The sequence below is a fragment of the Jaculus jaculus genome, chromosome 1 (genome assembly GCF_020740685.1).
Source record: "Jaculus jaculus isolate mJacJac1 chromosome 1, mJacJac1.mat.Y.cur, whole genome shotgun sequence".
NCBI classification, from domain to species: domain Eukaryota; kingdom Metazoa; phylum Chordata; class Mammalia; order Rodentia; family Dipodidae; genus Jaculus; species Jaculus jaculus.
This window is the reverse complement of record NC_059102.1, coordinates 297,724,135-297,746,585: the sequence shown is the minus strand read 5'-3', so window position 1 is coordinate 297,746,585 and position 22,451 is coordinate 297,724,135. Positions and strand designations below refer to the sequence as shown.

Genomic DNA, 22,451 nt, shown 5'->3' with positions numbered 1-22,451 from the left:
TGTATACTGTATTCTTTTTTATTCTCCCACAATTGAAAAATCTCCAAATGTGTTCTGTATTTGTTGGCAGGCAGTAGTGAAGTTTGAAGGCACTTGGTCAGTGTGGGAATCTTCTCAAATGCTTCTCATTCCCATGTGTGTCCCATTCCCTGTTAAAATCATTGTTTATGGAAGCATCTTCAAAAGTAATAAAAACAAATTATTAATAAGAAAGAACAACTAAGCTGCAGGAAGACACATGCCAGCAGCCATCAACCTGTACGCATCAATATAATATAGACCAGCTGCTGAATACTACTTGCAGATATTGAAATAGTATTTAAACCTTTTTTAAGGATGATAAATAGTCCAGATATTAGCAATAAAATTACTATACTTGCACTGGGCATGGTTGCACATACATATGATCTTAGTGCTTGGAAGGATGAGGCAGGATGATTTCCAGAAGGAGTCTGAGGCCAGGCTGGGCTAAAGAGTAAGATTCTGTCTCAAAGACAAACAAAATACCCTTACCATGCTACTGATGTGTCCCTCTGTTCTTTTGGTGGTTTTTATTTCTATTTATTTTGGTTTTGGTATGGTTTTTCAAGGTAAGGTCTTACTCTAGCCCAGGCTGGCCTGGAGTTTACTGTATAGTCTCAGGGTTGTCTAGAACTCATGGTGATCCTCCTACCTCTACCTCCCAAGTGCTGGGATTAAAGGCGTGTGCCACCACATCCAGCTTGTTTTGTTTTTTGACATAGGGTCTCACTCTAGCCCAAGCTGGCCTAGAGTTCACTATGTAGTCTCAGGCCGGCCTTGAACTCACAGCAATCCTCCTACCTCTGCCTCACAAGTGCTGGGATTCAAGGTGTGTATCTCCACACCCAGCCCATTAATATTTTAGCATGACACATTTGACTCCTGATGCTTCAAAGGCTGTGCTTCTCGTATGTCATTGCTCACAGTAGGTTCTTGGGACTTTCCACCTCACAGATTTACTTTATGCCTTTAGTGGTTTTGCCAATTTAAGTTAGCTGATTAGAGTTCTTTGCTAAAAGACCTCTAAAGTGATTTTTCTGTGAAGATACATCAGGGGGTTTTACTTTTATATGTTTGTTTAAAAAATTATTTAAATAAAAGCCACAGAGATTGCTCAGCCGTTAAGGCTCTTGCCTACAAAGCCTAATGTCCTAGGTTCAGTTTCCCTGTACTCATGTAAAGTCAGATGCACAAAGTGGCGCATGCATCTGTAGTTTGTTTGCAGTGGCAAGAGGCCCTGGTATGCCTGTTTTTCTTTCTTTCTATGTATCTATCTATCATCTATCTACCTATCTCTTTCTCTGTACCTCTCTCTCAAGTAAATAAATAAATATTTTTAAAAATTCTGTAAATGAATAAAAATCTCAGCATTCAAGATGCTTTTTCCTTCAAATTGCTAGATGGAATTGAAAGTGGAAGAAACTTGTATAATCTTTTATCAGAAATATTTTATTTTTAGCCTCAGTCTGTTTACTGACAGCATTGTAACAATGTAAATGTCATAAACTGTGTTAGGTATTTTATTCATTCCTCTTATTTCAACAGAACTTCATAGCAACTGAAGTACTCAAATTGTTCAGTCTAAAAAAGGAGCCAAACCACAAAACAGATTGGCAGAAAATGATGAAATTTGGAAGAAAGAAAAGAGACCGAGTAGATCATATCCTGGTCAGTATACACAAAAAAACTATTTTTATTTTGATCATGCCTTCCAAAATCAGAATGTAGGTAGAATCCGAATGGAAGAAAGAATATAATTGATCTCAAGTTAGTGATACTAAAATGTTAATACCTTCGTTTGCCACATGTCTACCCCTTAGTTTTAGAAATGGCTTGACAAATATTAATTTAACAGTTTTTTTTTTAAAGTTGAGAAATTAAAATTTGAGTGGAATCATAGTTTAAGGTAGTAAGTTAAAAAGGAAGTAGTGTGTGTGGCTGGGCATGGTGGTGCACACCTTTAATCCCAGCACTCAGGAGGCAGAGGTAGGAGGATCGCTGTGAGTTCGAGGCCACTCTGAGACTACATAGTGAATTCCAGGTCAGCCTGGGCCAGAGTGAGACCCTACCTCGAGAAACCAAAAAAAAAGAAGTAGTAGTGTGGATTCTGGAGCCAGACTGCCTGCATGTAAGTCCCTGTCCTGCCACTGGGTATGCCCTTTGGACAAGATGGTCTAGCCTTCTTGTGCCTTCTCTGAATTCAAAATGAAGATGATAACTAATTAGCTGCCTGATCAAATTATTAAGAGGATTAATTATATATTTATTTAGAGTCATATGTTACTTAGGCAGGAATACATTCTGAGAAATGTGCCCTTGGGTTATTTGATTGTTACCCAAACATGACCTAGATGATCTAGGTCAGTCACTGGACATGGCTGCTTGAAGCCGTCAGGAAACAAGGTCTGTTATCATTATCAAGTAGTGTGACAGTGCATACTTTCATGTGCCAAACTTTGTTTTTTGAAACAGGTTCTCAGCCAGGCATGGTGGTGCATGTCTTTAATACCAGTACTGAAGAGGCAGAGGTAGAAGGATCATTGTGAATTTGAGTCCACCCTGAGACTACATAGTGAATGCCAGACCAGCCTTGGCTAGACCAAGACCCTACCTTAAAAAAAAAAATAAATAAAATAAATAAATAAATATTAAAAAAAAAAAGAAAAAAGAAAAGAAACAGATTCTCATATACACAGGCTGGTCTCCAACTCAAAATTCTCTTGCCTCAGCTTACTAAGTGCTAGGATTACAGGCATGCACCACCACAAACCAGCCTGCACATGCTTACGCTTTTATATATTGGTAGTGAGTAGTGTTATCTATGGTATCGTTACCCCAAACACATGAGTAATAGGCTGCACTATGACTTTATGATGGCTACAGTATCACTACAAGACAGAAATTGTTCAGTTTCATTATAATCTTAGGAGACTTACATAACATATGCGGTTCTGTCATTAACCAGAACATCTTTAGATAGCACATGACTGAATATCTAAAGCATTTAGAATATTTTTCCCATAAAGAACTCAATAAATACTAGCTATTACCCTTCTATCATCATCATCCAAAACAGGGTAGGATGTATTTGATTTTGTCATATATTCTCTAGCATTAGAAAAATATTTATCAGGGCTATGGATGTATCTCAGTTGGTAGAATGCTGTCCTTGCGGGTATGAGGCCCTGGCATGATCTCTAACACTGCAAAAAAAAAAAAAAGTGTTTATTAAAAAAAAGAAAAAATATTATTTATCCTTCTGTACACTAATAATGTGTAGCAATAGCTAATATAAAGGATCTCAGATGTTACTTCAGTTGTCTCTTAACTGAGCTTTACTAATTCTGTACTTTCTATCTTAACTGTCATGGCATTCATAGAATGAAAACAAGTATTATGTTTTCATTTATCAGTTTCCAGTGTTTCTTTTACTCAGTAATAAGTATGTGATACACATTTGCTTAGTATTTTACAGTTTTATCATGCTAATTCTCATATCTTACTTGATCTTCACAGCCCATATATGAGGTAGTGCAGACTAATTTTACACTGCTTTACAAATGAAGAAATTTGGTTCAAATATGTAAATGATTTAGCCAGTAAAATAATAACCAAAAAAAGTTCTTTAATTCTATATATAGCAGTCTTATTCTTATCCCCTCACCGCTGCTCAGTTATCCTGGGGACCTCCTCAAGTAGGGTTATGGTATTCACTGTGGGGTCATGAAGACCTTAGTCAGTTCCTATGGAGTAGTAGGGGAGACCATGTCTCAGGGTCAGTTCCTACCTACTCTGTGACTCTTAAAATCTTAATACCCCCTCTTCTGCAATGTTCCCTGAGCCATGGCTGGCCTGTTGGCAGTCAGATTTAGTGCTGAGTTCTCTGTAGCCTCTGGATTTCTGCTTTGATAGGTTTTGATTGATCACGGTGTCTTTCACAACACATCACCTCTGGAGCTGGTTGTCATATTAGCAGTAAAAATAGTATTTATTTCACTGCCTCCTCTGCAATTTCTCCTGGACCCTGTAGGATGTGGTAGATGAGACATCTTATGGGGGGCAGTTGCCTCTCTTCTTATTGATGGATTTTGGTTTTCTTCCATTTTCTTTGCCATCTGTAAAATAAAGTAGCTTCTCCAAGCAAGAGTAAGAATAGCTGGGTTAAAGTGGATATGCAAAATTATTTGAAAGATTTTTTTGGTGTGCAAGCCCACTGTTCTTCTCCAGAGAGCAGTGGAGGCTTCTCTCTGAAGTCTGAGTTTCCTTGACCATGGGATTCTATTCTGACTTGGTCTCAGGTACCAGATAGGAGTTCTCTCCCACTGAGCAGGCCTCATGTTCAGTCAGAGTTGATTACCTGCACAGGCTTGCATACTGCTACTGCACAAGTGTGTACTTCTTATCTGCCTGGTTGATTTCGTAGTCTACAGGGTCCCCTACTTATTCGTGCTGTTGGTGATGGTTCTCCTCCAGAGGCTGTCATGGGGTTTCCAGCACCATGAGGACTATGCAGGAGGGAGCTGGTTTCCCTTTCAGTGCCAGCATGGAATTCCATGTCCTGGGACCACAGCCTGTAATGTTTTGCTCTGGCAGGTAATCAAGTGTTTTGGCAATGGCCTGCATTGTTTTGGGGATCTTATGGGTCTCCCTGCTTGGCCCCTTTTGTGTGTGTGTGTTTATTGAGACAAGAGTCTCACTATTTAGACCAAGCTGGCCTGTGATCTTTCTGCCCCAGTCCTCCAAGTGTTAGAATCACAAGCAGGTACCACCACATCTGGCCTGGGCCAAGATTTTAAATTAGGTTGTTTTCTTGTTACAAGTTGTTTGAGCCCTTAAGCATTTTGGATCTTAACCAGTTACCTGACAAATCATTTGCAAATATTTTATCTCATCTCTGTGTTTTCCCTTCACATTGTTAATAATTTCCTTTGTGGAGGAGCTTTTTAGTTTGATGTAAAATCCAGTTTGCTTATTTTTGCTTTGTGCTTTAAGGTCATAACCAAAAATCATTGCAAGACCAATGTTATGGAATTTCCCCTATTCTTTTCGTAATGTCAGGTTTTATTTTGTACATTTTTAGTTGATGTTTATAGATGGTACATAAAACACAAATTTTACCTTCATTCTTCTCCATTTATTGAAGAGACTTATTTTTTTCCTATTGTATGTTCTGGGAAACTTTGTCAAAATTCAGTTGACTGTGTACATGAAACATACTAAAACTCATTATTTTGTATGCTATAAAAATTAAATAATTTAGAGCTGAGGAAATGGCTGAGTGATTAAGGTGTTTGCCTGTAAAGCCTAAGGAACCCAGTTTGATTCTCCAGGACCCACATAAGCCAGATGCACAAGGAGGCACATATGTTTGGAGTTAGTTTGCAGTGGCTAGAGGCCCTGACGTGGCCATTCTCTTTCTCTCTGTCTGCCTCTCTCTCTCTCCCTCTCTCTCAAATAAATAAATAAAAATTTTTTTTAATTAAATAATTAATGTGGGTTAAGGAGATAACATTTGATTACAGAGCCTGCTGGCCTGGATTAGAGTCCCCAGTACCCACATAAAACCAGACACACAGAAAAAAATACACCTAAAGTTTGTTTACAGTGGCAAGAGGCCCTGGCATCCCCATATTTCTCCCTCCCCCTTCCCCCCCTCCTTTCTTAAATAAAATAATAAAAACAAATAACTAAAATAAAAATGAAACATCTATGTGTTTAAAAAGAACCCATATCAGGGCTGGAGAGATGGCTTAGCGGTTAAGTGCTTGCCTGTGAAGCCTAAGGACCCCGGTTCGAGGCTCGGTTCCCCAGGTCCCACGTTAGCCAGATGCACAAGGGGGCGCACGTGTCTGGAGTTCGTTTGCAGAGGCTGGAAGCCCTGGAGCGCCCATTCTCTCTCTCTCCCTCTATCTGTCTTTCTCTCTGTGTCTTTCGCTAATAAATAAATAAATAATTTTAAAAAAATAAAAAGAACCTACATCAAAGAATAAAATCTATTGCTGACAAGTGTGTGGGCTTATTTCTGGCCTTTGTAGTCCATTCCATTGCTCACTGTGTCTGTCTTTTTTGTTTGTTTGTTTTATTTATTTATTTATTTATTTATTTATTTATTTATTTGAGAGTGGCAGAGAGAGAGAGAATGGGCACGCCAGGGCTTCCAGCCACTGCAAACGAACTTCAGACGTATGCGCACCCTTGTGCATCTGGCTAATGTGGGTCCTGAGGAATCAAGCCTTGAACCGGGGTCCTTAGGCTTCACAGACAAGTGCTTAACTGCTAAGCCATATCTCCAGCCCTGTCTTTTTTTTAAATATTTTATTTTTATTCATTTATTTGACAGAAAGAGAGAGAGAATGGGTGCACTAGGGCCTCCAGCCACTGCAAACGAACTTCAGACACATGTGCCACCTTGTGCATCTGGCTAAGATGGGTCCTGGGGAATTGAACCTGGGTCCTTTGGCTTTGCAGGCAAATGCCTTAACTGCTAAGCCATCCCTCTGACCCTGTATTTTTTTTAAATATTTTATTTTTCTTTATTTATTTGAGAGAGAGAAATAAGCAGGGAGAGACACAGAGAGAGAGAATGGGAGTACTAAGGCCTCCAGCCACTGCAAACAAACTCCAGATGTGTGTGCCCCCTTGTGCATCTGGTTTACATGGGTCATGTGGAATTGAACCTGGGTCCTTTGGCTTTGCAGCCAAGTGCCTTAACCACTAAGCCATTTCTCCAGCCCTCGTGTGTGTGTGTGTGTGTGTGTGTGTGTGTGTGTGTGTGTGTGTGTGTCTGTCTTTCTGTCTGTCTGTCTGTCTGTCTCTGTCTGTTTTTATCCTGATACTATGTGCTGTTCTTATCACACTTGCTTTGTAAAATATTTTTAAAGTTTCCCTTCTTTTTTGGCTATTTGGAATCTTGGGTCCATACAAATTAAGAATTGTGTTTCTACTTCTGTGAAAAACATGACATTGGAATTTTAATAGGGTTATCTTAAAAATTTCTAGATACTTTGTACATTTTCACAATATTCTTTTCCACTCTGAATATGGGATACCTTTCTATTTATTTTGTATTTAGTGTTGCAAGTATTCTGTTGTTTTCAGCTTACAGATCTATCACCTCCTTAGTTAAGTTTACCTCTTAAGTACTTGGTTCTCATTATTGTAAGTGGGATTGTCCTCTTTATTCTTTTATTGAAAATTTTCATTTATTTGAGAGAGAGCACATGCACAAGTGAATGAATGGCATGCCAGGGTCTCTAGCCACTGCAAAGGAGCTCCAGACACATGTACCACCATGTGCATTTGCTTATGTGGGTTTGGGTGAGTTGAACCTAGATCCTTAGGCTTACGTGCCAAACCATCTCTTCAGCCCTTTATTTCTTCTTAATAGTTGTTATTTATAACTGAAGTGATAATGATTCTCATATATAGATTTTGTATCCTTTTTTACTGAATTTGTTCTAACAGTGCTTTGTTTTTTTATTAGATTTAATTTTTTTTTATTATTTTAGAGAGAGAGACAGAGAGAATTGGCGTGCCAGGATCTCAGCTGTTGCAATCGAATTCCTGATGCTTGTGCCACCTATTGGGCATGTGCAACCTTGCACTTGCCTCACCTTTGTGCATCTGGCTTATGTGGGATCTGGAGAGTAGGACATGGGTCCTTAGACTTCGCAGGCAAGCACCTTAACCACCAAGCCATCTCTCCAGCCCTTATTAGTTTTAGTATTATTTATTCGCTTTAAGAGTTTTTGGACGGAATTATTACAGTTGTCTATATATAAGATACGTCATCAGCAAATAAAGACTTTTTCCTTTCCTATTGGGATACCTTTTATTTCATATTGCTTTACTAGAATTTCTAATACTTTTGTAGAAAGCAGTAAGAATCAACATTCATGTTTTGTCCCTGATCTTGCTACCACCCTTTCTCTGATAAGACCAATGTAGTTTTGGATTTGCCATACGTGGTCTTTATTTTGCCAAAGTACATTCTCTGCTGAGTTTTGAATTGTGAAGGATGTTGAGTTTTGTCAGATGCTCTTTTTGTACTTACTAAGATCATCAAGTTTGTGTCCTTCTATTTTGTTAATGAGGCATATCATATTTATGGATTTTCCTATATTATTTTTCCTATGTGTATTCTCATCTCAAGAATAAGTCCTACTCAGTCATGGTATCTGAAAAGTTGCTTCTTTCAGATTCAGAAAATGTACATTTTGGCTGTTTGCAGCAGTGGAATGCTCTGGCACACGTACACACACACAACTAATTTTTAAAGACTTTTAAAAAGTGTGTGTTTGGGCTGGAGAAATGGCTCAGTGGTTTAGACACTTGCCTACAAAGCATGTGCCCACACAAAGCCAGATGTACAGAGAGGTGCAGACATCTAGAGTTCATTTGTAGTAGCTAAAATCCCTGGTGTGCCTATCCACTCTCTCTCTCTCTCTCCCCTTACAAAGAAATAAATAAAATATTTTTTAAGTGTACATTTGGTTAACTGTTCTATTTTTCCCAGCTTGTTCACAAGGACATAGTAAGAGACACTGGCACTTCTGTGCTGAAATCACACAACATCCTCTTTATCACAGTTCTCTAGTCTGGGGCCAGTGACTCCCCTTTGCTAGAGAAATTTTTATACAGCCTCAGATATGTAGGTAAATAAGTATACAAAGTAAACATTTACTTATAAAGAAATTTATTTTAGGGTTAGGGAGATGGCCCAGTGATGAAAAGCATTCGGACCTGAATTTGAATCCTCAACACCCACATAAATACAACAGGCATGGTGATACGCACTTGTAAGCACTGGGGAGGCAGACAGGGAGTCCTTAGGGCTTGCTGGCTAGTTAGTGTAGTAGACAGCCAAATCTCTGAGCTTTAGATTTAGCAAGAGACCCTACTCAAAGAATAAGGGGAAGAGAGAGAGAGAGAAAGAGAGGAAGACACTAGACATCAAAGAAAAGGTGAAGAGAAATTTAAAAGATAACCATTGTCAGGATGGGGAGATGGTCTAGTGGTTAAGGCGCTTGCCTACAAAGCCTAAAGACTCATGTTCGACTTTCCTGGTACAACGTAAGCCAGACGCACAGTGATGCAAGCAAGCAAGGTCGCACATATGCACAAGGGGGCACATGCATCTGGAGTTCAGTTGCCATGGCTGGAAGCCCTGACGTGCTTGTTTTCTCTCTCACACGCTCGCATAAAAAAAATAAAACAAAGCCAGGTGTGGTGGCGCACACCTTTAATCCCAGTACTTGGGAGGCAGAGGTAGGAGGATCGCTGTGAATTCAAGGCCACCCTGAGACTCCATAGTGAATTCCAGGTTAGCCTGGGCTAGAGTGAGACCCTACCTCAAAAAACAAACAAACAAATAAAATAAAACAATTGTCAACCTCTACACACATACTTTGGTCCACACACATGCAAGCATGTATACACACATACCAAACACACATAATATACATAGAAGTGAAATTTGTTTTTAAGCAACTCCTTGATGTATATAGTTTTTAACTACTTGTAAAAGATGAAGGCAAACTTTCATGTTAATGAGAGAGAAGTGCTTGTTTTTTTTTTCATAAAGAGTTTGAGCTTAGCTGAATATTTGATAGTTTAAGATGTAGAACACCTTCAATGTTTTTCAGAGCTGATCAATATTTTGACTTTATAAGTGTCAATACTAAGAACTCTGCTTCATATAAATACATAGGACAAAATGGCAGAAGTATGTTTGGGATTGTTTCAGAAATTCTGACCTCATCCCAAGCTAAAACATGTAGTAATTGCTTATGAAGCTCAAATCAACAACTCAGTAACTTTTTGTCAAGGTTGGGTCTAGCTGTAGCCTCGGCTGACCTGGAATTCACTGTGTAGTCTCAGCCAAGCCTCCAGTTCACAGTGATCCTCCTACCTCTGCCTCCCAAGTGCTGGGATTAAAGGTGTGCGCCACCACACCTGGCTACTTAGTATTTTTAAAAGTCAAACATAATCCAAGGAGATACTAACTTGATACTTGGATAGTGAGGAATTAACAATAGGAAATTATTAAAAGTCTTTGTTTTCAGTAATTATGTTTCCTTTTCTTGCATGTGTGTGGGGGGAGGGACGTATACAGATGTTCTCACCCTATGTATGTGCCTATGGAAGTTAGAAGAGAATGTCAGGTCCGTCTATCATTTCTCCACATATTTCCTTGAGACAGAACTTCTCACTGAACCAGGGGCTGCCATTTTTTCAGTCAGACTGGCTAACCAGTGCACCCCAGTGATTCTCTAATCTCCACTCACCACAGGACTGGGGTTACCAGCATCTGTGGCCATAGTGAATACTAAAGAATCAAACTCAGGGCCAGTGAGGCCCTCATGCTTGTGCAGCAAGTGCCCTTAACGTGCTGATCTACCTCTCTAGCCCTAAACCATTCTTTTCCTTTTTTTTTTTTTTGTTCTTTTTATTGACAGCTTCCATACTTACAGAAAATTCCCTCCCCTGTTTCCCCTTCACAGATCTACATTCCATCATGTCCCCTCTCTCTCCATTAGTCTTTTATGTTGATGTCATCATCTTTTCCTCATGTTATGAGGGTCTTGTAAAGGTAGAGCCAGGCACTGTGAGGTCATGGATATCGAGGCCAGTATCTGTCTGGTCAATTGCATTGTAAGCAATCCTACCCTCCCTTCGGCTCTTACATTCTTTCACCACCTATTCTGCAATGGACCCTGAGCCTTGGAAGGTGTGATAGAGATGTTTCAGTGTTGAGCATTCCTCTGGCACGTCTTCTCAGCACTAAGCTGCCTTTCAGGTCATCCCAGTGGTCACCACCATCTGAAAAGAGAAGGTTCTCTAACCAAAAGTAAAAGTAGCATTAATATATGGACATGAAAGTTAAGTAAAGTGCTTACAAGGCACTTTGATGAGCATAATATATGCATTTAACCAAACAGTAGCATCTCCTAATGCTCATGACCTCCCCCACCATAGGCTTTTGATTCGGTTTTCAGTACCAGGCATGTATTCCCTCCCATAGAGTGGGTCTCCAGTCCAATTAGAGAGCAGCTGGTTTTCCCCACAGAAGACATGCCACTATTGCACCTGTTGGCTCACTTGGCCTGGCTGGCTAAATTGAGGCTTGCAATGTCCACTATTTCACTACTGATAGTTTCTGTTTCCCATAAGACTACATGATTGCAACTTTTTCCAGCTTTCTGTCAGCTGGTCTACCGAGGTTTTCAGCTCCGCCCCAGTTTGATTTTTTTAATTATTTATTTATTTATTTGAGAGCGACAGACACAGAGAGAAAGACAGATAGAGGGGGAGAGAGAGAATGGGCGCGCCAGGGCTTCCAGCCTCTGCAAATGAACTCCAGACGTGTGCGCCCCCTTGTGCATCTGGCTAACGTGGGACCTGGGGAACCGAGCCTCAAACCGGGGTCCTTAGGCTTCACAGGCACACGCTTAACTGCTAAGCCATCACTCCAGCCCCCCAGTTTGATTTTTTACCTTGCAGCCCAGGCATGTGGAGAGCAACAATAGCATCTTACCTATTTATGGTGGGAAACCAAAAGTCTTGGTAATAGCCTGTAATATTTTGGGGGCATCAAGGACCTCCCTGGCCAACAACTCATTGGAAGATATCCCATCTCTGGCACTGAAAGTTTTCTAGTAACAGTCTATGGCTTCTGAGTGTTCTGTTGTCCAGAAAAATAGGTTATCATGTGGCTTATTCACAATATCCTGGATTTTGGTTACCTCTCCCCCAACATCCCTTTTTCTCAATTTCTTCCCCTGACCTCACGTAGGCCATTCTACCCACAGTAATCCATCCATCTATTTACATATATCCAGTACCATCCCCTTAAGTCCATTCCTCTCCTCCCTCCCTTATAGCCCTTTTCTAGCTTACCTGGCCTCTGCTACCAATTTTTACTACAACTCACAAGTCTGAACATTTGTAACTAGGACCCACATATGAGAGAAGACATGTGACGTTTAGCTTTCTGGGTCCTGGGTTACTTCCCTTAGTATAATCCTTTCCAGATCCATCTATTTCCCTACAAATTTCATAATTCATTTTTCTTGACTGCTGAATAGAACTCCATTCTGTAAATGTACTACATTTTTATTATTCATTCATCTGTTGAAGGATATCTAGGCTGGTTCCATTTTCTAGCTACTGTGAATAGAGCAACAACAAACATGGTTATGCAGTATCTCTAAGGTTGTGTGAAGAGTCATTAGGAAATATGCCTAGGAGTGCTATACCTGGATCATATGGTAAATCTATTTTTAGCTATCTCAAGAACCTCCACACTGATTTTCACAATGGCTGTACCAGACGCATTTCTACCAACAGTGTAGAAGGGCTCCCATTTTTCCGCATCCTCACCAACACTTATTGTCATTTGTTTTCTTGATGATAGCCATTTTGACAGGAGTGAGATGGAATCTCAAAGTAGTTTTAATTTGCATTTCCCTGATGGCTAAGGATGCAGAACACTTTTTTAGATATTTATATGTCATCTGTACTTCTTCTTTTGAGAATTCTCTATTTAGTTCCATAGCCCATTTTTAAATGGGTTGTTTGATTTCTTATTGTTTAGTTTTTTGAATTTTTTTTTGTATATTCTGGATATTAATCCTCTGTCAGATGTATAGCTAGCAAAGATTTTCTCTTTGCTCTATTCACAGTGTCCTTTGCTGTACAAAAACTATGTAATTTCATGAGGTCCCGGTGGTTGATTAGTGGTTTCATTTCCACTGGGGTTATATTTAGAAAGTCGTTGCCTACGCCAATATGTTGAAGGGTTTTCCTTATCTTTTCCTCTAGAAATTACAGAGTTTCAAGTCTGATATTAAGGTCCCTGATCCATTTTGGACTTCATTCTTATGCTTGGAGAGAGACAGGGATCTATTTTCATCCTTCTACATATAGTGTCCAGTTTTCCAAATTCTACTTGTTGAAGAGGCTGTCTTTTCTCCGGTGATTTCTTTTTAATGTTTTTTATCAAAAATCACATGGCTGTAGCTGTCTGGATTAACATCTGGGTCCTCTATTCTGTTCCTCTGATCTACGTGTCTTTGTGCCAGTACCATGCTGCTTGTGTTACTATGGCTTTGTAATATAGCTTAAGATCAGGTATGGTGTTACTGCCAGCCTTATTTTTGTTGCTCAAAGTTGCTTTGGGTATTCAAGGTTTTTTGTGCTTCCAAATGTATTTTAGGATTTTTTTTTTCTATTTCTGTGAAGAATGCCATTGGTATTTTAATGGGATTGCATTAAATGTGTAGATTGCTTTTGGTAAGATTGCCATTACCACAATATTGATTCTTCCAATCCAGGAACATGGATGCCTTTCCATTTCCTAGTATCTTCTGCAATTTCTCACTTTAAGTGTTTTAAAGTTCATTGTAGAGATCCTTCACTTCCTTGGTTAGATTTGTTCCAATGTACTTTATTATTATTATTATTTGAGACAATTGTGAATAGGAGTGATTCCCAGATTTCATTCTTTACATATTTATTGTTAGTATAAAGAAAAGCCACTGGGGGCTGGCAGGATGGCTTAATGGTTGCATGCAAAGCCAAAGGACCCAGGTTCTATTTCCCCAGGACCCCTTTAGTCAGATGCAAAAGGGGGCGCACATATCTGGAGTTCATTTGCAGTGTGGAAGCCCTGGTGCACTCATTCATTCTCTCTCCTCTCTCTCCCTCCCTTCCCTCTCCCTCTTTCTCTGTGAAATAAATAAATAAAATATTTTTTTAAAAAAATGAAAGAAAGGGCTGGAGAAATGGCTTAGTGGTTAAGCGCTTGCCTGTGAAGCCTAAGGACCCCGGTTCGAGGCTCAGTTCCCCAGGTCCCACATTAGCCAGATGCACAAGGGGGTGCACGCGTCTGGAGTTCATTTGCAGAGGCTGGAAGCCCTGGCGCGCCCATTCTCTCTCTCTCTCCCTCTATCTGTCTTTCTCTCTGTGTCTATCACTCTCAAATAAATAAATAAAAATAAATAAATAAATAAATAAAAAATGAAAGAAAGGCCAAGTAGGCTTCATCCCAGAGATTTCTGCATATTTATTTTGTATCCTGCTACATTGCTAAAAATTTTTATCAGCTCTAGCAGTTTGCTAGTAGAATCTTTAGAATTATATTATCTGCAAATAATGATAATTTGATCTCTTCCTTTCCAATTTGTATCCCTTTTTTTTTAAATTTTATTTATTTATTTATTTATTTATTTGAGAGCAACAGACACAGAGAGAAAGACAGAGGGAGAGAGAGAGAATGGGCGCGCCAGGGCTTCCAGCCTCTGCAAACGAACTCCAGACGCGTGCGCCCCCTTGTGCATCTGGCTAACGTGGGACCTGGGGAACCAAGCCTCGAACCGGGGTCCTTAGGCTTCACAGGCAAGCGCTTAACCGCTAAGCCATCTCTCCAGCCCCTCCAATGTGTATCCCTTTTATGAGTATCTTGTCTTATTGCTATAGCTAAGACTTCCAGTACTATATTAAATAAGAATGGGGACAGTGGACACCCTTGTCTTGTTCCTGATTTTAGTGGAAAAGCTTCAAGTTTTCCCCCATTTAGTATTATGTTGGCTGTAGGTTTATCATAAATAGCCTTTATTATGTTGAAATATGTCCTTCTATTCTCAGTTCCTATAGGACTTTTACCATGAAGGGATGTTGAATTTTGTCAAATGCCTCTTCTGCATCTATCTGCTCATGTGATTTTTTTTTTTTTTGTCCTTACATTTATTGATTTGCATATGTTGAACCATCCCTTCATCTCTGGGATGAAGCCTACTTGGTTGGGGTGAATGATCTTTTTGATATATTCTTGTATTCTATTTGCCAATATTTTGTTGCGAATTTTTTCATCTATGTTTATTAAGGAGATTGGTCTGTAATTTTCTTTTTTTGTTCTGCCTTTGTCTATAAACCATTGTTTTTCTAAGAGCACAAAACTTTGTATATATAGTAAAACATTGCAATTATTAGGAGGCAGTAGTTAATTGTTTCTTCACTAGTGGACCTCTCTTTAACAGACTGTACATTGTATTCTTGCAAAGGGAGTTCTCTTAAACTTATATAGCTATAGAACCCTTTTTAATAGCACCATCTGTTTGATGGAGTACAAATTGGGAATAGAGGACAGCACATTTATCCATTCCTCTAGTGCTGGCCAGTTTTGTGTTCTGCCTGTCTCTTGAGATCAGGACAAACCAGGAACTTGTTATTATTTGACTTTTTTCTTTTTAGCTAAGGTAAACTTTTGATTAGAAACCTTTGTTGCTGGAATCAACTGATGAATTTGTAATTAGGTTAAGGTTCATATCTATCTACTTTTTCTACTTGGCCTCCATCCCACTTATAACATCATTATATATTTAAAAGAACCTGGGGGCTAGAGAGATGGCTTAGAGGTTAAGGTATCTGCCTGCAAGGCCAAATGACCTAGGTTTGATTCCCTAGGAACCATGTAAGCCAGATGCACAAGGTGGCATGTGTATCTGGAGTTCATTTGCAGCAACTTGGAGCCTTGGGATGCCTATTCTCTTTGTCTCTGTCTCTATCTGCCTCTCTCTCAAATAAGTAAAAATTAAAAATATTTTTTAGGGCTGGAAAGATGGCTTAGCAGGTAAGGCATTTGTCTGCAAAGCCAAAGGACCTTGGTTTGATTCCTTAGGACCCACATAAGCCAGATGCACAAGGTGGCAGGCACATGTATCTGGAGTTCATTTGCAGTGTCTGGAGGCCCTGGCACACCCATTTTCTCAATATCTCTCTCTTTCTTTCTCTTTCTGTCTCTCTCTATATATATCTTTCTCTCTCTCAAATAAATAAATAATAAAATACTTTAAAAATGTATTTTTAAAAATCTAATTATTTCTTTTCTAATATAGTCATTTAAAAAATGTTAATTTTTGTTTTTGGTTTTGGTTTTTTTTTGGGGGGGTGTTTTGAGGTAAGTTCTCACACTAGCCCAGGCTAACCTGAAATTCACTCTGTACTCTCAGGGTGGCCTCTAACTCATAACGATCCTCTTACCACAGCCTCCTGAGTGATAAAATTAAAGGTATGTACCACCATGCCCAGCTGTCATTTAAATTATTAAAGGCAAAAGAGTATTAAAAGTAAAAACTGCCGGGCGTGGTGGCGCATGCCTTTAATCCCAGCACTTGGGAGGCAGAGGTAGGAGGATCGCCGAGAGTTCGAGGCCACCCTGAGACTACGGAGTGAATTCCAGGTCAGCCTGAGCCAGAGTGAGACCCTACCTTGAAAAAAAAAAAAAAAAGTAAAAACTTATCATAAGGAGGCAGTAAATATACTTTGATTAGTTTTATTTACCTAGGAATCCTTAAATGCAAAAAAGTAAGCATTGTAGACCTGATTTTAAACTGAATTTGAGCAGAAGTACATTTGTAAAATATCATAATGAATATTAAATGCTATTTTTATTTATTTTGTTTGATTTTGAGAGACAGAGTCTTGACTATGGGCCAGCCTCAGACTTGCCGTCCTCTGGCCTAAGTCTCCCAAGTTCTGGGGCTCTAGGTATGCCCAGCTTTCATTACTTAGGATACTCCAGAATCATATCCATTGTCTTTGGATAAGTGCATTTTGTAATTACAAACCAATATAACCAAATGTTTGATATTTTTGTCTTTTGTTTCTTTGCATATTATCTTATGACAACATAGGCAACATACTTTTAATCCTTCATACCTATAAAATGCTGGAATATTGTCACATTGAAATATCCTGAAACTATTTATATATATTTTTTATCATATATATATATATATATTGTTTTTTTTAGCAATGGAGTTTTTCTAAACTTTTTGCAGTCTTAAAAGGATATCATTGTATAATTACCTTTTTACTCAGGCTTGTTTCCTTGGTCATATTCCCCGGGGTAAGACTAAGTGCAGGAATATGACAGAGATTCTCTAACCTTGTCTTTTCCATCTAGGTCCAGGAACTCCACGAGGAGGAGGCACAGTGGGTAAATTACGATGAGGATGAGTTGTGTGTGAAGATGCAGCTGGCAGATGGGATCTTTGAAACCTTGATCAAAGACACTATTGATGTTCTCAATCAGATCAGTGAGAAACAGGGGAGAATGCTACTTGTGTGACATCTTGCAAATAAATAGAACACTGAGTGCTAACATGAGTCCTGGGCCTTTCTGCCTCCTGATGTATGCCCCGTCTCTACCATAGCAAGAGTGCTTCCGGATCTTGTACCTGCTCTTATGGACTGCTGGTTTGGAGTTCATGGGACATTGTGGTATATCTGGTATTACAGCCTTTGCCTTTATAGATTGCCCACTGGATTATGTGATTATTTTCAGTGGGCAGGATTACACTCCTGGTGTTGAGACTTGGTATAATCCTACACCTCTTGTTAACATCCCTACTGGGTCTCAGATGAGGGCTGAAACACCAGACTTACCTCTGAGCTGAAACTAGGATATCACTTCCTTACATCTCTAGTCAGGAAAGAGAGATGTAGATAAATTCATCACTTAACTTTTGAAATGTAATTCTAGTCTATACCATGAAAGTCATAAATGGACATCCTAGTTTCTGAACAGTATTAAATCCATAACCACTTTTAAAATAGGCAAGTTCAAAATAGTCTGCCTATATTCTATGTTCTGGAGTTTCTTCCATTTTTTCCTTGAAGACCAGTCTTTTCCATCCTCACAGTTGTGCGGCACCGAGTGGACTGTCTGTCGGGTTAGCAGAAGGGAATGTAACCTTGCTTTCTGAGCACTGCCTGCAGAATGCACATCCTTTAAGTTGTGCTTAGTTGTCCTTTCTGGGCTGAAAACAAATGCTCCACTGGTGATGGGGCTCCAGGACTGCCGCAGGCTGGCCCTTCCACCTGTCTCACCCCTGCTCTTCTCTTCCTCGTCCTCAACTTCTACCAGCTGCTCCCAGAATCACAGATACTCAGGACCATCTCAGGCATCCAGGCATGGCAAAAGTGGAAATAATTCATTTTGGCCTTCAATCCTTCAAATCCCATTTCTTCCCAAGAAGTCAGATGCTGTTACTTGAATGATTTAGGAAATGAGTGTGTGCACCAAAGACAAAAAGATACTGTCTGTAGTTTGTGTGCTTGTGTTGCTCTGTGGAATATTTTTTAACTTATTTTAGGATAACATGTTAAGTTTAAAATGCTCTGTCCCTATTCAGAAATGAAAGATTCTTGTAATAGTCAACTCTGTCTTGAAGCTTCTATGGTGTATAGTCTTTACACAGGAAACTGCAGTTATACAGACTCATACACATATTGCAGAAGTCAGTTCAAATCACTGAAAAGAAGACAAGCATTTCCAACATTCACCTATAGTAGCAGGAGTGGGATGAAGTGATCTAAGATACTGTAAAACTGAATCCTGCTTCTATTACAGCTTTGCTTCTTACAACTATTATCAGTATCTAAAAAAGAAAATTAATAGATTCCAGCTGCTACCTTAGAGCACACAGGATGCTCTCCTGGGCCTCAGCACCTGCCTTCCTGACTGGTTTCTCTTCATCACTCCTGTCCCACTTCAAGTAATCTAGAAGAATGTGGATAGTCTTAGGCGTGAATGTAAATGCCTTAATCTTCAAGGTCCTGACTAGAAGCATGATATAAGATATCCACTGGATTCATAGTTATAAATATCCTGGAATGTCACAGCTTCAAAATGTTAGAAAAACCCCAAAGATGGTATAATCTTTAAGTGTGCATGTCTGTTCATTTCTGCATTTTTCTTCTTCCAAACTTGCCTTTGCGTCTTAAATGTTTTGCTATGCACACTTCCATTCCTCTTCAGTTTCATCCTGTCATTATAAGAAATTTATTGAAATAATCATTGGAATATTTGCATTTTGCACAGTGACTGGTGTGATAGCTCTTGACAAATAAGGAAAGCACTGAAATGTGATTGGGTCTCGGGAAATGCTCAGGTTTATGTTTTACCAGCATCTCTTCTGGGCTTTGAGCTGTGGTCTTTAGCCATAATGAGCAAGTTGACTAAGAGAAGCAAAGGTTTCTTGGGGTTATTAACCAGTAGTGTGGAGATATTATTTTCATGTGGCTAAGGAAAGCAAAGACATTTCAGTGTGTGTTATTTAGAAGATAGGAAACATCTTGTCTATATCCTTTGGCTGTTATAGGATCATTTTGTCTTTATGATACTGAAACTTTACAGCTGCTATACATTTTTTTATAAAAGAATATCAAGATTATAATAGGAACATAGGTTTTCTACATCTTCATTATTTGGACCTAAAATCAATTTTTAATTTTAAAAAAAGCTTACCTTTACTCTTTATGACATTACAATTCCAGAAAAGGGAAAATATCAATATAAATCCATGGAATTAGCAATCTGAACACTGCCAACAATGTGGCAGTGCGTATCCTCACCTACCAAGAGTCCTGGGTTCCGGGTGAGGGGGAGGAATAGATCGATCTCATCCTTTGCTAGAAATCATTACCAGTAGTTTGGTAGCAAGAAAAGAAAAGAAAAAGCAAAGGTGTCTACAGTTAACAGATTTCTTATTTTAACTATTGGGTCTAAGTGAGTTGGTTTATTGTTAGCATTGAGAATGATAAATATGGATACCCAGCCACTCTTTCCATATTCGGGTCTTTTTTCTGCCTCGTAACCAAGAACTTAAATATTCCCTCTTTCTAATCTCTGCTTCCTCTCCCCACACCCTGTCCTTTTTAGGTTTTCTTCATAATTCTTATAAGAAAAAGATCTTTGCATCAGCAGTAATATCTTTTAGAATAGCACTATCAGAATTTAGTAGTACACTAACATGTAGGCTTCAGATTTACTTCTGAGTCCAAAACAATTTGTGCTATCCAGGGCAGTTAACTCTGGGTTAAATAAGTACAGGGTATAGATTCCCTCTTCAGGTCTAAACAAGAATTTTTACTCTAGGGAAAAGTGGGAAGAGCTCAAAAGTAGTTTAATAAGGAAGGTAATTTGTTTTTCTTTTACATAAAAGAAAAGAAAATTCCTTCTGTGACTACAGGTCTCTGAGAAATTATCTTTCAAAAGAGATTTCTTTGCTCATAAGAGTGTTGTGGCCTATTGATAAAAACAATTTTGTTCACTTTCTTGTCTTGAAAAAAAGTGGCCTTAGCTTTTTGCAATACTTGAATAAAGTGTGTACTCGCAAAAGAATTTCTGTAGCACAGCATTAGAGACTCATAACTTTTCTGCAAGAAATTCAAACTTACATCTTCCTTTTACTACCTTAAGAATACTAGTGAATAAAATAATTCAAAGAACAAGTGATAGAAACTACAATGATGTTTAATGCAAATTGTAGGAATTTACATGTTTACAAATCATCTTAACCTGGTTGTGCAGCAATTCAATAAAATCTTTGTATTATAAAATGTGAAGAAAAATGTAAACTGATGTAAAGGAGGTACTGTCATTTTAATTAACCTATGTTTAATAGCTTTTCCTTCTGGACTTTGCAAAGCCTTCTGGGTAAACAAATTGCAAAGTATTCTCGAGAAGGCCTAGCCTCCTCGTGTGTACTGTACTGTGCAGACATGAAAAATAAACCCGTTTACTGTGTACATGTAAATAGCCTGGTCATCAGGCCATTTCCAGCCAATAGTCACATCCAGTGCAGTTCTGCACAGAAGACTAAGGGTGTGGTCTGTAAGTATGAGCTGTAAAATAAATGGGATGAACTCCCGTGTACACCTGTGTAAATAGATTTGTTAACTAAAATGTACTTTAAGAAAAGATAAAATTCTGTAAATAAACTGATTTATAAATTAATTTCATGTCAGGTGTTCATTTTTCCACTCATAGCCAAGTTCAGAAACAAATTCTCATGAATTTGAATAATGTTTTGTTTGATTACAGAGCATTTATTCTAAGCAGGAAGATAAGGTGAATAAACTCTGTATAAAAGCAATTGTCAGGCTGGAGAGATGGCTTAGCTGTTAAGGCACTTGTCTGCAAAGCCTAAGGACCCAGGTTCAATTCCCTCAGGACCCACATAAGCCAGATGCACAAGGGGCTCATGCATCTGGAGTTCATTTACAGTGGCGAGAGGTCCTGGCTCACCCATTCTCTCTCTCTCTGTCTCTCTCTCTCTCTCTCTCTCTCCCAGTAAATAAACAAATAAAATACTTTTTTAAAAAAGCTATTATCCCTGCACACAAAGGCCATCAACACATGTGTTTAAGCAACCTGGGCTTTGACAAGTCAATAATTGCACAAATAGTCATTGAGTACCAGCTATGTGTTCTTAGCACTGCTTAGTGCCAGGAGACAGCAGAGCAAACAGACAAGAGTCCTTGGCTTCATGGAGCCTAAAGTGTAATGAAAGAACATCAGAAAATAACTTGAGGGCTAGAGAGATGGCTAAGCAGTTAAGGCACTTGCCTACAAAGCCTAAGGACTTGGGTTTGACTGCCCAGATCCCACATAAGCCAGATGCACAAGGTGGCACACACATCAGGAGTTTGTTTGCAGTGACTAAGGCCCTGGTGCACCAATTCATTCTCCACTTCCCTCCCCCCACCCCTTGTTCTCTCATAAAAATAAATTTTTTAAAACAAGAAAAAGAACTTGGGAATCAGTGCAAGCCACACTAACAAGTGCTGCAAAGGAGGCATGCACAGATGGTAAAGGCCAGGGTTGGGTCAGGGAAGGGTTAGATTGTGATGTTTTTGAGTCTGGGTTCTTAATGTGTGACCCAGGTTAGCCTCAAATTCTGGGCTTATTCTTGCCTCAGCTTCCTTACTAGCTGGGAATGCAGCATATGCCACCACTTTTTAACTTCGTTGTGAAAATTGGTGGGCTTTCCCCAATTCTCAATAAATGCCATTTCTCACAGGTGACTTGAGTTTTGTCCAACCCTGCAAAAATAACATGAAGTCATACATAATTAAGCAGACCACAGAGATGGCTGGATGTGGAAATTATAATATTTTTCAGAAATGAGCACAGAAGAGAATAGAGCTGAATGTATAGAAGATTCAAAAGAGTCCAAGGAAGAAAATGTGTGGCAATAACCCATCTGTCCAGCAGAAGTAATGACCATTTTCTCAGCTAAATTCTACTTGCCTCCTGCTGGCCACATCTGTTACACCTTCAGCCCCTTAGCTTATGGAAATTCTCAACCACTAGCCCCAAGCTGTGGCAGATTCTAGGAAATTCCTCAACTCATTAAAAAAGACATGCAGTCCCAGTATGTAGGGCATTTGAGTGCTGGGGCTAGCATGCACTCTGGTTGTTCCTGTGTTTTCCTGGGGCATCTGTGTATAGCTATGAGTATCTGATTACTTCAGTAAATCACTTACAAAAAAAAATCAAAAAAAAAAAAAAAGACATGCAGATGTCTGCTATGTGCCAGATAATGTGGCTGGTGTTAGGACACACTTGGAAGGGGTGGAGA

At 39.1% G+C, this 22,451-nt stretch overlaps 1 protein-coding gene across 9 annotated transcripts in view; it reads left to right on the top strand.

The window, feature by feature from the left end:
• Nucleotides 1–20,824, top strand: part of Cep350 (centrosomal protein 350) — a 193,547-nt gene extending 172,723 nt beyond the window's left edge. For all 9 annotated transcript variants that reach the window (XM_045161454.1, XM_045161431.1, XM_045161439.1 and 6 more), the window contains 2 exons: nt 1,567–1,689; nt 16,988–20,824. In XM_045161454.1, the coding sequence (XP_045017389.1) occupies nt 1,567–1,689; nt 16,988–17,152 (288 nt within the window). In that variant the 3' untranslated portion in view covers nt 17,153–20,824. The remainder of the gene's footprint in view (nt 1–1,566; nt 1,690–16,987) is intronic.
• The last annotated feature ends 1,627 nt before the right edge of the window (nt 20,825–22,451 follow it).